This window comes from Motacilla alba, chromosome 4, assembly GCF_015832195.1.
Source record: "Motacilla alba alba isolate MOTALB_02 chromosome 4, Motacilla_alba_V1.0_pri, whole genome shotgun sequence".
Lineage (NCBI taxonomy): Eukaryota > Metazoa > Chordata > Aves > Passeriformes > Motacillidae > Motacilla > Motacilla alba.
The window spans coordinates 64,909,979-64,930,246 of record NC_052019.1 but is presented as its reverse complement, the minus strand read 5'-3'; the positions used below and the strand labels follow the sequence as shown (position 1 = coordinate 64,930,246).

The 20,268-nt window shown below is 38.0% G+C and overlaps 1 protein-coding gene across 4 annotated transcripts; it reads left to right on the top strand.

Moving 5' to 3' along the window:
- Positions 1-33: 33 nt before the first annotated feature.
- Positions 34-19,962, top strand: ABHD18 (abhydrolase domain containing 18). 4 transcript variants are annotated; one of them, XM_038136140.1, is made up of 15 exons: positions 123-171; positions 742-1,079; positions 2,213-2,361; positions 3,188-3,296; positions 5,848-5,932; positions 6,441-6,541; positions 8,164-8,242; positions 8,333-8,417; positions 8,902-8,929; positions 10,756-10,894; positions 12,659-12,748; positions 13,030-13,131; positions 14,028-14,406; positions 16,416-16,578; positions 17,236-19,962. In XM_038136140.1, the coding sequence occupies exons 4-15, from the start codon at positions 3,205-3,207 to the stop codon at positions 17,285-17,287; spliced, it is 1,395 nt and encodes a 464-aa protein (XP_037992068.1). In that variant the 5' UTR covers positions 123-171; positions 742-1,079; positions 2,213-2,361; positions 3,188-3,204; the 3' UTR covers positions 17,288-19,962. The 4 variants fall into 4 exon arrangements, with proteins under 4 accessions (XP_037992066.1, XP_037992068.1, XP_037992067.1 ...); XM_038136139.1 differs by lacking the exon at positions 123-171 and adding an exon at positions 235-648; XM_038136138.1 differs by lacking the exon at positions 742-1,079 and having other exon boundaries at positions 34-171.
- The last annotated feature ends 306 nt before the right edge of the window (positions 19,963-20,268 follow it).

Sequence of the window (20,268 nt, the reverse complement as noted above, 5' to 3'; positions counted from 1 at the left end):
GCGCTCGCCGAGCACGCGCGCGCGAGCCGCGTGAGCCGCGTCCCCTCGGTCCCGTCCCGCCCTTCGCCCTTCCCTCCCCCTCCTCCTCCTCCTCTTCTTCTTCTTCTTCTTCTTCCTCCGCTTCCCGCTCCCGCCCTCCCATGTGGTGCCTCAGCACCGGCGGCGCTTCGGGTGAGCAGCGGGTGACCTTCGCGGGCCGGGCCGGGCCGGGGCAGCGGCGGGGGTGGTGCCAGAGCGGGTCCCGCGGAGGGCGGGCAGGAGCTGCCCGAGCGGCTCCCCCTCACGGCATCGCCCGGCCCCGGGGGGAACTGAGGCGGGCGGGCGGGCGGGCGGAGGGGTCGCGGTGGCCGTGTCCTGCCTCCCGCCGCCCCTTCCCGCGGGGCAGCGCCGGGTCCCGCCCGGGCGGGCTTGGAGCGGGGGATGGCAAAGGTTTGGGATCGGGGTGGCACCTGTCCCCGTGGAGTGCTCGGGTCAGGCTGGCAGGGAGCTGCTCGCAAGGCTGCTTTAGGCCCCGTTGTTTATCCTCCGGCTCCTGTGTGCCCGAGCCGTGTTGTGGAGTTGTTGTGTCTGCTTTGGCGTGATTTCCGTGTGATTTCTTTCATTCCTAAGCAGTCGTTTCTTCTATCAGAAAAGGACCTGGCGTTAATTGTAAGAGTGGGTTTTTTTTTTTTTAAATGGAGAGGGAGGGTAGGGAAGTCGACAACTCCGCCTTCTCATACAGAGCCTCCGTGGTTTTTTCAGGTTGGCTGCTGGGTGGGAGCTTTTGCACATCCATGTATAGAATAGAAACTACACCGTGGCCTTGAGTCAAGTCCTCGTGTACTTTCCAGAGGTGTTTTTCTTTTAACTGAAGCTGTTTGCGCGGATAAAAAGCCAAGAGCTGACCTCTTACGTGTTGGATTTTGGATGAGTTTATGCGTCTGTTTCGATGTTTCTTCTTGGCATGCTTTTGTACCTGCTGCAGTTTCCATTTGCAGAACACCTCATGTGAAGCTGTCTGTGTCAACAATATATTCATTCAAGATTCATAACACAGATCCTGTCTCTTGGGCCACACAGCTCCGCAGCATCGTTATCAGGTCACTGCTTCCAGCTGACCTGTCTCTCAGTGGGATCGGGATGTGGCATGTGTGCTGTCAAGTGGAGGAATTCAAGTTTAATTCTGAAACAGCCTTTCCTGATTCTCTCATTCATTTCAAATCCTCACCGCTGAAATACTCCTGCTAATGTGAAATTATAAAACTTCAGCCTCCAGCGGCTGGATTTGCCTTTCCTAGCACTAAAAGTGTTTGTAATTGTCTTGCCATGAAGGCACGGATGGGCAGTGCCATGAGCACGTCCTGCCCTTTTGTTGCAGAGATACGGTAGGGGCCACCCTCCCAAATTTTTTATCTCCCTGATATTTCTGAGGAGTTATATGCAGCGTACTTCACATACTAGGAATATTTTAAAATTTGATTTAGTGTTTCCTGTACTCTTTCCAGTAGTGCTTTTATCTTGACTCCGATTAATTGAAATATCTCGAGTTACTTCAGAGTCTCCATTCCATCAATGAAGCAGAAGAGAGGATGAGACAGTGCTTTTGTCTCAATCAATATTGCAGTTAAATATAATGTACTTGCCTAGAAAGTTGTTTTGGCACTCCCTTGGTGCAGCAGAGAGCTTGTCAGGCCACACTTCGGACTCAAAGCAGAATCTACAACTTCATATTTTTAAAACAAAGCATCCCCACTATGACTTTCTGCTCATTTAACGTATTTATTTTTAACCCTGGCGTGATTGAACCATCCTAGAGCCACCGTGGCTTTCTAGCATGCTGTGCTAAAATTAAAATGCCTATAATTTCTCTTTTGATAGGAGTTTATTCTGGGTTTTCTCTAGAAAGAGAGTTCTCCTCTTCATTCTGTGTATTGATTTTTAAATGTTGGCTATCCGGAAGTGCAGAGGAATGGTTTTGTTAATCTGACCACAATTTTGACTTGTTATAGTCAAACAAGTTTATTTTTTTTAATGGCCATATTGGAGTGTGGCAGAATAAGTGGTTTTTGGATGAAAATAAAATTTCAAATAGCCCATAAATTAAATTACAGTATTTTGGAGTGTGATGAGATTATTGAGTACATTTAGTATGGAGGGATCTGGAAATACTAGAAAATGCTTGAAGTGAACTCACTAACCAAGTGTTTGATTTTTAAATCTGTTGTTTTCTTAGGTGTACACAGATCCTGGACTTTAATTGAGTAACCTGTATCCTGCTGACCAAGAAACCAGATTTGAATTCTTCTTTTTAGTAGTGTTTGGGTTGTTTTTTTTTTCCCTTCCTCCTTGGAAGAGCTCAGCAGTGGCTGCCTGTTCATTTCAGTAAGTACTGCTTTGAAAATAATGCTCAGCTTGCCTAAAATCTTGTTAGATTTAGCTCTGTTTGAGCTGGTGTATTTGTTGAAAGAGAAATAGTCCTGGCAAGGATTTGGAGGGTGTGATTTCTTCCCAGAAAGGAGTGGGAGGAGGATCACTTTGAAAACCATAAGAAAAGTCAAAATTGGAAAGGAACAGATAAAATAAGGATTAGGATATATGTTTACCACACCAAGGAGGGCAAGATTACAAAAATGAGCTTTCTCTGCAGCAGACTGGAATTACATTCTTCACCTCCTTCTCTCCCTCCCTCCTTCCTCTTTCTCTCCTTCTCTCCATTAAGAAGATGAAGTCTTCCAGTGGCTTAAACCCAACCATTGTTTCAAGCTCCCATTCTGAGATGTGTTTATGACAGCCCACGTTGGCTGAAGAGTTTTGCCATCATAGCTCTGCTGAGAGGACCGAGATCAGTGCTACTCTTGGTTTCATCCGTTCAAGTACAGCACAGTTAGGACTGGTTGAAGATGTAGTTTTAAGATGTAGTTTTGATGTAGTCCAGATGTGCCTCTTCAGCTGGCTTGTCATCAGTGGTGTAATGAATATCTGGTTTTACTTAGCATTTAAATTCCTACATGTTGTATCAACTGCCTTTCTATTTTGTTGAAAATAAAAAGAGTTGACCTGAATATCGATGTTAACTTTCTTGGAATACCTAAGATGGTTTTTCCTTGATGCAGAAACCAGAATAAGAAACCATTTTGTGTTACTATCAATGAATTTGCCACTCATGTAGACTTTAACTGCCTTGTTTTTGCCTCTGCTTTTTCCCTAGATGACAGTGTGCTGCTAATGGGTGTAAGTAAACTAGATGTCTTGTACCGAAAGCTTCTCCTTACTAAACTTTTCATCAGAGGATGGGGAAAGCCAGAGGATCTGAAAAGGTGACTTGTTAAAAAGTAACAGCATAAATTATATGTTACATTGAAGAAAATAACCCAACCCTTGAAGTAGCTACAGTAATTGCTCTCCTGTATATAAAATACCAAAAGTGTTTAAGTTGGTTCTGTTCCAGAAATCACGTGTTTTTATACCAAGGGAGTAACTGGATGTAAAAGAAGGCTTAAAAGGATTTGCAATTTTTTTCCTGTTTAAAGAGGCTCTTCTTGAGAGAATGTCTGTGTGTACAACTGTGTTTTTACTTGTGTTCATCTGATGACATACTTGAAACAGCATCTCTGGAAGTGTTTTCCAAAAACAAAACTTGATTAATTTCTGCAGAGGAATTGTTTCTGTTTAACATTAAAGTGGTTCTTGCTATCTTTTTGGAACTTCCTAATTAGTTTTAAAAGTGTAAGATTTAATCAGAAGTTTCTCTTGCAGCCCAAAGTAGTAAAGTCTTTCTTTTTAGTTGTCTTGAAAATAAGGAAAAAATGGAAGTACCTCTTAATTTTTAAGCATGAGATTATTTTTATTAATTACTATTGCGATTAACACTTTGAAGTTGAGCACTTGTATTTCTTAAGTATAAAAATGAAGTGACAGTATATATATTCTGCATTGTGCAGTATTTAAATAGGGAATGATAAACCTGCATTTAATAAGCTCACTCTTATGTATATGAAAATCAATAAAGAAACCTTTGAAAGCTACTGAAATAAAATTTTGTGCACTGGATAGCAGTGGAGTTTTATGGGAGCTTGTTTGTTTGGTTTTTTTTAAGTCCACGTGCAAGATCTGGTGTGGAAATGGCACTTGGATTGCTTTGTGTGTCTGTCTTCAGTTGATATTTCTCTTAAGTAGCAGACTTTCCTACCAAAAGGGAATGTTTGCTTTGGTTGGAATAACCAAAAACATTGGGGTTTGTTTTGATTGCAGCATTTCTATTCCATGTGTGTATCCAAAATGGCATGCTTTAATGTTATCAAAACCCTGTCTTTTAAAGACCTTTGGGTTCTTGGTGAGACACAGGGAAGTTTCAGTGCCCCGTCTCCCTCCAGTCCAAGTGGTGTCTCTATAGAGGGAGCCTCTGACTGATGCTGCTGCTCCCCAGTTTAAGGCTTGCCTGGGCTCTGGAGGGTGATCACACCCACACCAAACAGCAACAGGGGAGTGTTGCTGGTGGTAACAGTGATATCAGTTACAGTTCCTCCTTCATTCAGGGGAAAATCCCTCTCCCACCACATCAAAAGTGGGAGGGGAAGCAGGAGGCAAACTTGCTGGTCTGCTGAGAGGAACAAAGTTTTGTTCTATGTGTTGCCCCTGACTGGGATGAAGATGAGCTCTTCCCCAGCAGCCTGGCTTGACCTGGATGAAGAAGGAAGAATGCTGCCTCCTCCTGACTCCTCACGCTGCCTTGTGGGAGGAGGGGTTTTATTTTGACTTGTTAACTCGTCACTGTGATGATGAGTGATCATTATTCAGTCTTATCTAAGATTGAATGACAGGCTACTCTGCCTAATCTGAAATTTTGGTGCACACCCCTGATGTGATGAGTGGTAATACCCTAACTGTCCTCAACTCATGAGCAAGGGTTGAAATTCCTCAGTAGTGGCAAGATTTAGCCTTCAGTATGCACCTAACTCTAGAAAAAAAGACATAAATGCAGTATTTTTAGAAGTTTTATTGTCAAACAAAACATCTCTTTGTTTAGCTTACCCTCGAAACTCACGTCTCACATCCTTACCCTTTGCATTCTCAGAAATACTTAATGCACTTGCTGTTTTCTATGAGAAAAGCAAAGGTTAAAAAGTAGAGCTATTTTTTGTATGGTGAAAAACTGGATTTTCTTTCCATTCTTTGGGTTTTCTGTGGTGTTGGAGAGGTGAACAGGTCATTCTTCTGTACTTCTCTCTCAAAACTGTTCTAGCTTGTCAGATGAAGTGTGTATTTATGAGCATAGGAATAAGCAAGTTATGGAGTATTTAAGGTTGAAGGGGCTGATGTGAGGGCATCAAGTCAAAATCCCTGTTCCAAACAAAGCTGACTTCTTTGTTTCTTCACTTCATTCACTTGACAGGCACTTCATCCCTTGAGGATGAAGACCATTTATAGTTTCCCTGGGCTATTTTTTCATGTGCTTAACTGTGAAAGCAATCTTTCACTTTGCTCCAGGGGGGATTTCTTGCACTGCAGCACGAGACCATTGCCTCTTCAGTGTTCATGTCCTTCAGTAAGGAAGGACATGTATACCTCTGAGAAGAGTTTAGTTTCATTTACTCTGTGTGGCTCTGCAGCCCATTTAAGTAGCAGAAGAAAGCAACCAGATTTGCCTCTTAGTTTCCCAGCAAGGTACCTGAGACTTTTTTTTAACTTAAAAGCGTCCTATGGTAGCCACCTACCCTATGGTGGCCTGATAAATCCATAAATGCAATGCTGGCTTCATAACTTTTATTTGTTTGTGGCCTACTTTAGCTCCTGAAATTTTATATAAATATGTCTCTTCTTTTTTTTAGATTAAAAGTTGAATCTTCTCTACTTGTTTCCTTTCAACAGAATATTTGAATTCAGAAAGATTATTGGAAACAGGGAAAAATGCCAGAAGCTGGTTTCGAAAGATTACCCAGTGTTCATTGACAAGGTATCTAAAAGCAAGAGATTATGTGATTTAACTGCATTTATTTTCCTAAGGATGTATAAAGGTGAAATAACTTGGTACTTAACACCAGGCTACTTTTATAGACTACTAGAAGAGAATGGAAGGAAATAGAGAATAAAGCAGTGCCTGTACAGATGCTTTTTTTTCTTTTTTTTTCCCCAGTAGTATAATAGTTGGGCACTGAGATGTCAAATGTTAAAATTCAAAAAGTGTTCAAAACTTAGTTTGTGTTATTGAATGTATTTAAAATGGGACAGCATTACACCTTTCTTTGATTTCTCTAAAAGGTTATTTAATAAAAGTAAAGTTGAAAACAAGTGTTTTGACCCTGTTGATAACATGTATCCCTATTTTCAGGAGTAGGCCTCAGCTTCGGGGTTTTTTAAGCAAGTTTTTTATGCTATAACAAATTCTACTGTATGAGATTTGCTTTCAGAGCAACTTAAAGGCTGACATAATATTTATTGCTATTGTCCCATTCTTTCTGCAGGTTGAGGGGCAATCAGACTGTAAAATCCTTGAGGGGCACTTCATTTCCCCCTTGGCTCATTGTGTCCCTGGTATCCTGCCAGTCGAATCTCTTGTAGCAAGGTAAGAGAAACCAAGAGGTATTTCTGAAATTAGTGCTGCAGAGAAATAATGGTCTGTAAGTAGTTTTATTGTGCAACTAATTGATTGCAATGCAAACAATCTGTAAAATCTTATTCATGTGATCGTTCAGTCTATGTATTTTTTAAAAAAATCTACTAGCAAAGTATTACTTTTTTGGTTTGGTGGTTTGTTTTTCATTTTTTGTGGTTTTTTTTTTTTTTTAGTGTAGAAATCATATTGCACAAAGCTGTGGAATACCCTGAGCTTTTTGAATTACTGGTTTGGTTTTTTGCAAATGAGAGGGATGCTAGAACTGAAGAACAGTGGTTATTGTTTTATATGTAGCAGGAGAAGCTGTTTATATCAAAGCATATTATGTTGTATTTGAAAGAGCCATTCCAGCTTTCCATTTAATACAAAAATTTTGTAAGTGTGATAAAGTAGCAAGCTTATTTTATTGTAGCCAGAGAATCTGGTTCCTTTCTTACTTGGCAAACAAGCAAAAAAAAGATTATAAAAAAGCATTTTTACAGGAAGCTGGAGGCTCCCTGACATTGCTGGTTTCACACTAACACTTCAGATGAGGAGTGGGTTTGCAAATGGAGCATAATTTCTGTTTGCTTTTAGTTTGGAGCTGAAGTGTCGGGATAAATCTTTTTTCCCAGACTTTGTTTGTTTAATAACATAAACATAAAATTTGAGTTTAAACATAAACATCAAGCTGATACTGATGTTGTAAATTTGGTCAGTAATTCTGGCTGGTGTTTTCATGTAATTTTAAGGAATGTGAGAAAAAGGTTGATTCAAGAAATCAGTTCTGTTCTACGTCTACTGGTTAGAGAAAGAAACTATGTGTTAATATTATCAAACTAATTAGTGCCACACTGGGCAATACAATATGCTCATCGTTTCCTTATCTCTGTTCTCTTGTGCTTTGTAGCCAAGTTATGATAATTGTTACCTTGGCCAGTATTGTGACAGTTTGGAAAGCCGTACAAATTTCCCTCAAGATGGTATGAATGTATTTCCCGAAGTGTAACACTCCTGTAGGTAACAGTGCTCCATCTTGTGGGGAAAACAGTGGTGGCTCAGAAAGGACTTTTTTTTTCAGTAGTTTAAACTGTAAATAAGTAGCAGCAGAAGACATTAATTGATTGATGTTGAGTGTATAGAATAATTTCATGGTTTGTATGCTGGGGTTTTGATATTTTTTTTATTTGTTACTCATCTTAATCTTCAATTTCAGCTGTTGTGCCTTCAGGAGAAAAATAGCAATGATGCCTAGGAGAGCTGGACATGCTTGTTTAGGCTGCTCTTTATCTGAAGTTGCATTTCTCCACTCTGCAAAGTTTAAATTATGATGATGAGGTAGTAGTCTTTTTTAGGAACATGATCTTTCATCTTGGCTCCTTTTCTTGTTTGGCCTTTCTTCTGTCCTACTTTCAGATTCCTTTGTTTGCTGAATGTGTTCATGAGAAATGATGTAGCTGAATTGCTGGCAGTTTGCCTGCATGGGTTACAAATACTTTTGTTGTTTTGGTTTTGCTTTTTAATTAATTTCTCTCGATGCAGCTTGTTAATAGATATTCTTACTCTGCTGAAATAGATGTTTTTTCTCACAGATTTCAGTTCATCATACCCAGAAGATGGAATGGCAAGCACAGACCTGTGTGCATTCATTTAGCAGGCACAGGAGACCATGTGAGTGTGTGAAATGTAAAATTGATTGTTAATGAGAAATTCAGTCATAAATTTTCCCTTATCTATGTTGTTTGTACATCTTGTCTTTAGCACTTCTGGAGGAGACGCACATTAATGGCACGGCCAATGATTAAAGAAGCCTCTATGGCTTCCCTGCTGCTAGAAAATCCTTACTATATCCTTTTGTGGAAAACACAGTAGTTACTCCTAATGTCCTCTCTGGAAGCTAGAAGAGTTACCACACTCATAAAATACCAACTTTTGGTAGCCAGTGGGTAGAAGCAAAGAAAGCATGGCCATTATGTGAAGCACAATTCTATGGTACCTCAGAGTAACTTCTGAGAAACTTGCTGTTACCACTTCAGATTTGGGTGGGTTTGTTTAAAAACAGTGAAGTTTTGTTCTGTCATCTTGTATAACAGTATTATTCTGTTTCATTAAATTACGCTTTTTTTCTACCCATATATCTGACAACAGTAAAAGGTTGCAAACTGCATCATTGAAATAGATTAAATTTAATTTAGTGACAGTTAAACACTGGGAGTTTAAATTCCAAATTTCAATTAATTCATGCTATTTATGCATATTATTTATCTATTTTTTTGAAATGACCAGTTTTGATAAAACCTTTTTTACTTTCTTTAACTGGAATATTTTACATGGCTGTAGAAAACCTAAGGATCAATTGTAAGTATTCCTATTACATTTATGGATACCATGTTTGTAAAATACTGCTTTTCTTTTCTTCTCTTTTGAGCCAAAAGTTGTTTAAACTTTGATAGCTTATTGAGAAAAAATATTTCAAAAACCACTTGTAACCTGCCAATGTGAAAGTATTTGCTCTTTGCTAAACTGCTTTGGGTGTTGTGTTAGGAGATCTCAGGGATCAGGAAAGTTTGCACAAGATGAACTTGCAGTATGAGTGAGATGCAAACATCTTGTGTGAGTACAAGTCAGGGCCATTTTATTTTCCTGACTCACAACTGCAGTATAAGTGCTGCTGTTATATTTCTGTCAGCTCTGAATAATCTTTGCTCAGATAGCATATTTCCATTATAATTTATATAATAAATTATAATTGCTAGGTTTTTGCTTTTCCAAGATCTTTTAGTGGTTTACAGGCATATGAATAAATCTGGCGTTGATTGGTTGTTAGTCAGGACCCTATGCAATATTGAGTATTTTACAGGATTTATTTTTTCAGTCAGTTTCTTAAATTGGAATTGGCAGTCTTGGTTTTTTAGTTTTTACACTTTCCACACCACAGACGTATTAACAGACTTCAACAGGATATGTGTTCGAGGCAAAGCTTTGTCTCCCTATATTTCTGAAAGTCCAAATGTGAGTTGGTATTTTAATCCTTTTTAATCCTAACTCAGACATTTAACATGACTAGAAGACACAGAAAGGTGTTTTTTGTAAGATTATAGGAAAATGACAAGAGAAAGCATGTGCTGGAATGCATCCATTGGTAGGTTAATTTCCAGTTATGGGGAATCTGATGCAGAAGAATCAATTAAATAACTCTGTTCTCAGTTGTCCAGTATGTCAGGATTGTTTCAAGGGGGGTGTTCTAATGCCCCAATAGGTGATTGTCACTCTCCAATACAGGATTGCACAGCACCAGTGTAGCAGGTGACAGTGTTCAATAGATACAGCAGCTGCAGAGGGCTGAGGAATCTCACTAAGCTGTAGGAGAGCATTGCATTAGGCTGTAAATGCTGCTCTGCAGCAGCTGTGTTCATTTCTGTGTGACTTCACAGTGAGCTTTGTCCTTGTGCTTCAGAGTGTCGCAAATGTGACGCTGGCATGCTGGCAGGAGAGGCCAGGAGCCCTTTGTAACCTGGCTGTGGTACTGAAAATACTCAGCCCCACTCCCCAAGTTAGAGGTCTATTATTTTTAAAGTCCCTCTGATGGCTCAGTCAGATAGATTTCTACTTGTTTTATGTCTTCGGTGTTTTAGTGCTTTGCAGTACACTGCCTGAATTTCTCAATACCGTGACAAACTTCCCACTTTACAGTTTCAGTCTTACAGTGACACTGATGAGTGCTTCCAAAGCTGACATACTGATTGCTCTTCAAATGTTGTGTGCAATTTTTCAATGATGTAAAACAGGTAAATAAGAAAAAAAAATACTTGTTTCTGCAAACAAGCTAGTGTATGCCTAGGACTGTATCACTTTGATTCTATTTCTCAAATATCTGTTACAAGTTCACAGGACAGAATATTGCTGCTAATGTTGGTAATTGTTTCCAAAAGACCAAGCTGTCAGTGATATTACATTAAAAGCATAGGCAGGTGTCTATTTCTAGTCCTCATTTGGACAAAAAATTGCAAGTGCTGGAAAACCTGAGCTTGCTTTTTCCTCCTGTTGAATCAGCAGGAGTTCAGCTCCAAAATTCTTTGGGATTGTGCTGAAGCTGTGTATAAAAGTATGTATAGAATGATAAGAACTGTCAGAGTCTAATCTTAGAAAATAAACCCTCTATTTTCCTTTTCTGGGGAGAAAAGACGGTCATGTTTAAAAAATGTCTCGGACCTGTTTGTCATGGGAGGAGCTCTAATTCTAGAATCGGCAGCTCTTTTGCACTGGCTAGAGAGAGAAGGCTATGGACCACTAGGGATGACTGGAATATCCATGGGAGGACATGTAAGCTTTTATATCTCCTCTTCAGTAATTTTTGTTTTAACTTCTCATTTGATCATGTAGCATATGGAAATAATTTGTTTTACAGTGTTGGTCTCAGAAGTGCTTTAAAATAAACACCTAGAGTCATGCGAAACAAATTGTTGGCAATTCTCCTGTTCTGTGGTGCTGAATTAGTATAATCCTTAATATGTACTGACAAATCATAGAGCCCTTTGTCAGCCATCTCCCAGCAGGCTTAATAAGAACATAAACTTCTCACATAATTGTTTTTTTTTTTTCCACAAGGGTGGGGGGCAGAAATGTTTGCTGAAAGTCTGCACTGATTGATTGCTAATTCTCCCTCTTTTTCCTCATTTCTTCTTGCTTAAACCTCTGTGTTTAAATGCATTGTGTGAAATACCCCCTCTTTGTAGGCATGTTGTAATTGAGGTGACTTTTGGTGTCAGTGATCATTGGTACTGATCAGAGATTTCTGTGGTGAGGTGGAGAACATTTTCTGTGTGACACTGTGCATGCTCAAACTAAACCAGCAGTGTATCACTAAGGAAAGACTAATACATAGTTAAAATGTTACTGCTTGTAACATCTGTCTCTGCAGATTATCACAGCTCTGTGAGACACAGGTGCAAAGCTGATTAAAACAACATACCTTTTTTTTTTTAGGATCTCAGTAAATAATGTTGGTAATGATAGTGTTTTCCAAAAGGAAAATATTCCCCTAAAGCACAGTTTTATAACTGTAAATGTCATAAATGTACAGAGCACCTTTGGTTTACATCAACATCACCCTGCTGAATCAGAAACTTCTGTGAAATATTTGATGTTGATCCTCTATAAAATGTGTTTACAATGGAAGGTTGTAAGCATTTTTTCAGGTCTACTAAAGGGGAGAGACCTTTACTGCTGGAGGGAATCAGAACATAGATGTGTGGTGTTCTTGTAACTTTTTATTAATAAAAAAAAATTAGAAAATAATTATAGTTCAGTTGCATAAATCCACTTATTGGAACATCTAGAACAGACACGAGGTGTTTTGTATTAATAAAATAAAATTTGTCAAGAACGTATCATATGGGGAACCTCTGTACATTGAACTTGTACATTGAACTTACTTGCTCTGGCTTTTTCTGGGATAAACAGAATAGTCACAAAAATATGTTCTGAGAACTAGTGCAAAAGTAAGTAATAATTAAAAAAGTAATAATTCAAACTTAAAGGACAGAAAGAGTGCTCTTAACATGTTGAATTACTCGTCCCTCAAATTTTGTTTCCTGTATACAAATTTTGAAAGTATACTATTTTAAATAGTCCTTCTCATAGATTGCCTTTGTTTTGCCTTGAAATAAACTTGCAAGAGATTTGTGGAAAGCTTTATAGAAGTTTTTTATGGTTTTAAACAGCTAATAGTTTGGATTACTTTTTATAATTATAATGATAATTAATGGTTACAAATATAATTAATTGAATTTTAATTGTAATAAATGGAATATTTAGTAAATATTCTATTGGGAATTGTTATAACCAAATCACATTCAGCCTTGAAATGAATCCTTTCTAGAGCAATGTTTATTTTTTAAATATCATTGGAGACTAGATAGTAACTTCTAAAGAGGTGAAAGTACATCCAGCTGCCACAGTCTTTAACTCTTTGGCACCACATGTTTCATAAATACCATGTAAACAAATAAATTGAAGACGAGAGAGTTCTTTTTACCACATTGTGAATTCAATATTAAAATGTGTAATAAGTGCCTTTGATTCTAGATGGCTTCACTGGCAGTAACAAACTGGCCTAAACCATTGCCATTGATTCCATGTCTTTCCTGGTCAACAGCCTCTGCAGTCTTCACTACGGTAATTAACAAATAATAAAATGCATTTTTTGTTAATGTATTAAATTATAATCAGAAGTGTAAAATAAAATATTTGGGCTGGCCACAGGGGAGGTGGGATTCCATGTCCTATGTTAAAAAATGTGCTTGTGCTTTGATTGCAATAATTCTGAGGGCTATCTGGGAACAGAATTCCACTGAAAAAATCAGGAGAGGAACAGGTCAATTTCCTGCGTGTATCATTATTTTAGAATGACCTCTGGGTTTTACTTGTGTACTGAATGCTTTTGTTTGTCATTTCAGGGTGTGCTGAGTAAGGCAGTGAACTGGAGAGAGCTGGAGAAACAGTATTTCACACAAACGGTGTATGAAGAAGAAATCATTCAAATGCTTGAATATTGTGGAGTGAGTATGTTTATTTTACCCACCTGCTAATATTTACACGTGCAAATCTAGCAAAAAATGCAACTTCTTTTTCCTTCCACTCAAAGTAGACAATTCTTAGCTAGAACATACTGGCACATTGTTTCTTTATGCTTTGATGAATTTAGTCTTTGAAGGAAAAACCTGAGAAACAAAACTAATATTTTGGTTTTATAACGAAGTTAAAGTGTAGCTCTTGCTACAAGTTTTTCCTTTGATCACACTTAGTGTAGATTTTATGTTGTAGATTACACTATAAAAATTCTGATAAATGCCTTTTTTTCCCCATAAGATTCTTTCTTTTGTCATAATTCTTTTCCTAATACCTCACAGTAGGATAAAAGGAGCTGGGGTGCAGATAGTTGTTACTTGGGCAACTAAGTCAAATACACTCCAGCAACACTGATGGAGAAGACAAAAGGAAAACAAGAAACATTTTTCAAGACGTTCAGCTTGTCTCACCTTAGTATTTAGAGACTGTCTTTTTTACAGTCTTAAACATAACATTAGACCTGATTGCATATGTTAATTTTTCTATAATTATTATTATTATTAGGTCATTTAAGCTTAAATGACTGTAATTACAAATTCAGAGTTTAATACAGATGGAAAAATAATTGTTTATATCACAAGCTTCTGTATATGTAAGTACCTCCTGCATTTTTTTTAAACTAACAGAAATGTAGAATGAAATTATCAAGAGGTTATGATATTCAGGATTTAATTGAATGACCTGCGAGCTGAAAATAGAAGTGAGGAGTGCTGGTAGTGTCTTTTTAAAATTAAAAAAAAAAAAAAATTAAATTATGAGTTCCTCTTAAAAATAAAATTAACCAACTGGTTTAAGGGAGAAACCCTTAATTGTTGTCTTTGTTTAGACGGATTCTTTCAAGATGGGACAAGACTTTGTGAAGAACTTCCCTGACAGTGTGGACAGTCTGGCAGACATGGACATGACTTCTAGAATATTCAGCTTTGAGTCCTTGAATGACTCTGTATCTAAGGAATCTGTTCACAGCTTTGCCACAAATAGAAGTGCTCTAAGTGCCTCTTCAGAAGGACTCTTAATGCAAGATGCTCCTAAAATGCAGTGCATAAATCAAACCTTTTCCACCAGTAGCAGTAGCAATAAAAACTTAACCAGCCCACAAGGACACAGGATAAATACAAGGAGAAGGAGTGACACTTTGCAGAGAGAATCCTTAATGTTCATGAAGGGAGTAATGGATGAATGTACCCACGTAGCTAACTTCCCAGGTACGTATCTCTTTGTTTCAATGTGGAAAGCTTAATAAAATACAGCGGGGAGAAAGGTGTTTTCTTCAAGTGTAAACCTGCTGGCACCTTTGCTGGCATATGGAAATATTGTGAGCATTATTGTGTAGTGTCTATTTACTACTCCATTTCCTAATTGTTTTTCTGTTCCTTCTTGATGGCCAACTAATGAGAAATTAATTAAAAATTTGCCTCTCAGTATCTTTATACATTTTTCTCCTCTGCCTTGCAGTGGCTTTTTTTCAGATATGAGTTAGTGCAAATTTGTATTATCTAAAGGAAGAAAACACCTGTGTGATGTGAGTAGTACCTAGGTGTAATTAATCTTAATTAATCTGCTAATAAGGTTTTTCAAGCAGAAATCTCATCCTGACTTCAGATAGAAAGTAGCCTGCATAGCTGAATGAGCCCGAGCTTGAATGATACTGCCAGTAAAAACATTGTGGGGGTCCTTCTGCAGGCTGGTGAATACTGTTTCCCAGAACAGGCATAGCATACAGGGGGAGCTGTAGTCCAGCATTCCTTGGCGTTCAGGACAAACCCTTTGCAGCAATGCAAACAAGTGATTGCTTCCTAGAGCCGCCTTAAAAGGTTCTGCTGGAGCGGGGGCTCGGAATTCCTTTCGTGGCAGTTCGTGGTTTGGCTGTGCATGAACCTGATGCTGAAGGCATCTCCTACAACGTGCTTTGTCTTCAGACACAGTTATCTTTTAGTGTCAAAGCTTTCTTGATACTGAGCCCCTGTGCCACCTCATTTCTTAATCCTAGCGTTCTGTACTCCACTGTACAAGTATTTAGATTTAAATAAATGTTAAAAATAAAGAAAAGGAAAGCACAACATGAAGAACCTACACTAGTGTAGATTCTTTCACTGCTAAACAGAGATGTTTTGTGATGAATACCAGTGAAGTGCTTTCCTTAAAGCTTTAAAAGTAATTTCAGTAGACAGAAAAAGCCCTGGAAGTTTTATTCCATGTGCAGACCTTCTTGTTTATCTAGACTTACCCAGGTATCACTTAGCTAAGCACTGACCTTTCTTGGAACTTTAAAGGATCTGTGGCCCTGATACACTTGTCAAAGTGATGGAGTCCATTGTGTCAATAGTCTCCCAGGTTTTGTCATTATCTGGGAGACTTTGCATTCCCTGCCAGGGTATCCTTGGAGTGAGGCCAGAGAGGAGCTTCAGAAAATCTGACTAATGCTCAGATTTCATGGAAAATTGAATGGAAGATTTGAATTTATCTTAGCGGTGCATATTCTCTATGTATGATTTAGTATGAAAGAAGGAAAGGTTTAAATTATTTGTGACACCCCCCTGCCAGACATCTTGGCTGGTCACCCTTTAACTTATCACATATTTTCTTTCTGAAGGGAGAAATGTTCTGTGTTCAACATAATTTTGGTGTTATTTTTCTCAACATCATATTGGTGTTATTCCTGCTAGTAATCTGATTGGTGCAGTTCTGCTTATGAGTAATAAATATGTATAACAATATGTTGGGGTTTTTATGTTGCAAGTAAACCATGTAGGAAAGAGAAAAGAAAGTGAACATAGGCTATGCTTTCTGACCTCTTGTATGAAAAGTTGTCTTTTTTCCTCCTTGAGGGGAAAAATTATGTGAAATTTCTACTCTGTTGAATTTCATAGTTCTTTTTGCCAATAAAAAGGGTTCTCAAAGAACTGAGGTGAATGCTATAGAGTTTTGTTAATAAGAGGAAAGAGAATTTTCCTGTCAACTTTACAAGTCTTTGAGGAATTTCTGCTCCAGGGGTTGGAAGGGTAAGGGCTAGTTTGTTTTTCCACCGATGGCCTCACCACTGCAATATCTAAAACCAGATAAATTCTGCTGGAGACTTTAGAACATGTGATTTTATTAAAGCTTCGAATAATTTAATATTTTGTGAAAATACTATTTTGACAACAGAAATCTCAGCTGTTGTCTTTCCATTTCTTAGCACAGATGAATTCAGTTGTGCTTTGTTTTCCTTTAGTTCCAGTTGACCCAAGCTTAATCATAGTAGTACAAGCCAAGGAGGATGCGTACATTCCTCGCACTGGCGTGCGCAGCCTCCAGGAGATCTGGCCGGGCTGTGAAATCAGGTATCTGGATGGAGGTCATGTCAGTGCCTACCTCTTTAAACAAGGACTCTTCAGGTAAGGTGAACAGAAAGGTTTAAAATTAAATTTTACATTTCATCACAAATAAGTAGTACTTGCATGAATTCATGCCTTAGCAATATCAGGCATTGATTTTCTAAAGACAGTTATGTAAATCAGTTTCATGAGTGCAGTTCTGTAGTTTTCAAAAAGTTAAATACTTGTGCTGGTAATTTTAAAATACAAGGAATTAGGAAGACTATTTAGGAAGTCTAATAATAATTAGACACATAATTTAGGAAGTCTAAGCAACAACAGAAAAGAGTAGCACTATATCGGGTCAATGTATGCTAACCAGTAATTCATTGTTATTTAAAATTTCAGCCTCACTTTTATGATAGTTGCTCAAAATTTTCAAGCTATGCATGTCTCTCACGTGTTTGAGTAGAAAACTCCTAATTCATCTATATTTCCACTTGCATTGAAGTTGGAAAATAGTCCCACTCATTCCTGAAACACGAATATATTACTAGATTGAGAGATCCCAGAAATAAAGGAAGGAGAAAATACCACCTGATACCACATTTTTATTGAACACTGTTTTGAAATTGTGATGATAGCTTTGTAGATATATTTGTAAACATATGGAAAAATGCCACTTATATCTGCCTTTTCCCAGATTATACAAATTCTCTTCTCCTTTCCTTGTTTCAGACAAGCGATTTACGACGCGTTTGACCGCTTCCTCCAGAAATACACCATGTGATCTTTCTAATGCATTCAAACTGATCTCATTTGTAATTCAGCTTACGGGAACTCATGTTTGGAAAACAAGCCTCTTGTAGTGTTGAGCAGATGGTCACTGACTGTTGTAGGTAACAATTACCAGAAGTGGTAAAGTACCAGCATTGCTTTCATTTCAACCCAGTGCCATTCTGACACAGCTGCTTCAGCATTACCTGTGAAAAACAACAGCAGCTTTTGTCAGTGCATGAATGGTTCATGTACTTCATGTCTAATCAGATGGTGTGTTCCTTCAATTCTGAATAAATTCTGAATCGTGTGTCAGTAGAAAACAGACCAATCAAGTGTTGGAAGAATGTAAAATGTGCTGTGGGGCTAAGCTGCTCTCTTGTGTTTGGTGTAGTTTTGGTTTGTTCCAGATACCTCAGTTACCTCTCGCTTCCTCATGGCCTTGCTGTTCCTATTGTGTTGTACCGTGGCTTTGCCAGCACTCAGCCTCTTGTGTTTGTCACTGCTTTTCTCTTCAATTATGAATTGAAAATGAGCCTCAGCAGAAGGCTCAGCACCACATCTTGCAAAGAGAGACTTTGACAATCCAAGGAAAAGTGAGAGAGAGATGTTTTCATTCAATACGTCCGTGACGTTTTCCTGCCACTGAATTAAACCGTGCCATTACAGAAGGATCATGTAGCAATTCATCAACCAGCTTCACAAAACTGGAATAAGTGAAAATCAAGTGTCTGGTAATTAATTGTTTACATTAATTCAGTTGGATAACATAAGCTTCCAGGTTTATTTTCTTTTTTTGGATTGATAGATGAAATAGAAATATCATTTTACTTTCTAAGCACTGGCTGATTCTAAGCAGTTTAATTGATGGCAGATTATATGGTGCTATAAAGACCTGTTGGAAATACTTCAACAGATGTCCTTTCCAAACTGCACTCAGCGCTGATATGCAAAATACACTTGCACTGTATAATTTAAAAGATATGTGAGACTAAAGGTTATTGAAACAGTTAGGTTTGCTCCTTATTTTTCAACACTTGTCTTTTTTAATTGGATGGAAAATAAAGAAATTTGGATTTTGAACACATTTAAGAAAATCCAAAGTCTGTTGTTTCCTGTTTTGGGATCAAAAATGCCAACAAATTACAGCAGAATAAAAGGTTGTCGTGTACCAACTGTGTGGGTATCTCTCCACATCTTTTATGTTTGTGGAAATCTCCTATAACAATCTTTTAAAACCAATCTGCAGAGAAGTTGAAAACTGAAACACTTCAGTATTTAGTACAGTCACAACCAGGATTATTCTGAAACAAACAGAAAAATCCAGCGATTTCTCAGGATGTGTGTGACTTCTGCACCTTTCCAATCAAGCACTTTTCATCTCCGTGGTAACTGTAAAGGTTTTTAGGAGGCAGAGTATGGAGCAAACAAAGCTCAGTTTATACATTCTCTTGGATTTTAGTCAGGTACACAGGACTAGTGACTGTGAAGAAATCATTGTTCATTTGAAAATCAGGTGTGTTCACATCGAACTGAAGAGAAACAATTTTGAATAACCCAAATGATGTAACATACAAATTTTCTGAAAATGTAGAAGAGGTTCTAGTCTGTTGGAAGTTAAATTGCTTCTTTCAAATGGTTTTTCATCATTTCTTTGGAGAGTGTTGGTTTTATATGTGGGAAGCAAGTGTGAAGTGACTAGCGCATTGAAACACCAAATATTTGCAGGGTTTGAAATTAAATATTAGTAAGCTTACAAATTTAAAATTGAGGTCTTGACTAGTGTACTAAAAGATTCACAGGGTTTACAAGCATTTTCATCAACTAAGAGTGCTTTACCAGAGCACTGCTCAGCAGCTTTTGTAGCTCTCACATATTAAATGTAATTGTGTGCTTTGTGTCCTGCTTCTGTTGCAGCTGTGAGAAAGGGAGATAACTGGTGGCAAGGGAAAGGGCTTGAATAAATGCAAGAGAGAAAAGACAGATTTTGCAAAGGCCAGGAGTAAGCACAAAAAAAATCAACTCTGCTACAAAGTATAACATGCCAAAGTAAATATTTTCAAAGCGCACAATACTGGGAATTACACAACTGATGGGAACTCTGCATCCTGAGGTTAGTGTCCCAATGGTATTACTAACAAGGTTTAACTTACCAAAAGGGCACAGAAGGAGGTTTAGGCTAATACCACTCCTGCTGTGAGAGTGTCTTTTGGGACAAATGCTACTCCTGGTTTGGAGAGTGTCTTTTGGGACAAGCAGTGAAACACTGGTTTCTGACAAGAATAAGGAATTGCACTTTGTTCTGTAACTGAAGTCGTGTTGCCAAATATGAAAGCCCAGTAAGCATTATTTAAGAAATTTCTCAGGTTAGAATAACAAAAAAAGGAAAAATGAGCTCAGTGGTCTATTTCTGCCAGTTATCAGACACCTGGAGATGGTCTGGGAATCTTGCTGTGTACATGTTTTTAACCCTTGGAAAATCGACTTTTTAAATCATATTTTAAGGTTAAATCCTAAGAAAGTATAAATAATCCATTTTGATGTTAAATGAGAATGTGGTTTTAATCCAGGAGTTGCATGAGAGAAATATTGTAATAAGGTTTCTTCTGTGTATGTCTTAAATTTATTGTAAAACTGGCCTTGGTAATTTTTTGGTTTTAAATTTTTTCAATAAAAGTCCTAAAAACATTTAGGTGTGAGGGGGTTTTTGTTCTCTCTTGTTAACAGGTGTTCAAAATGCATCCCACTGTCATCCTGTAATCCTTTCTGCTCCTACTGGAGCTGTAGCACGAGGAGAGCAGGTAATCTACAGGGCACGATAAAAGCGTCTCACAACAAACACTGGCGCTGCTTTGATGTTTTTCTACATGCCTAGAAACCTAGTAAAGAAAATAAGCTTGTATCAGCTAATTAAGATACCATTGTGGTTCTAGTTTTACACTTGCCAGTGCAGGATGCATCTAATAATTGTCAGATGGAGCGTTTCCTAATTTT

Coding starts and splice junctions, on each gene's coding strand:
- ABHD18 (XM_038136138.1), top strand. CDS start 3,205: ATGGGTGTAAGTAAACTAGATGTCTTGTACCGAAAGCTTCTCCTTACT. Junction 12,749..13,029: donor CCTCTGCAGTCTTCACTACG/GTAATTAACAAA, acceptor TTGTCATTTCAG/GGTGTGCTGAGTAAGGCAGT. Junction 13,132..14,027: donor AAATGCTTGAATATTGTGGA/GTGAGTATGTTT, acceptor GTCTTTGTTTAG/ACGGATTCTTTCAAGATGGG.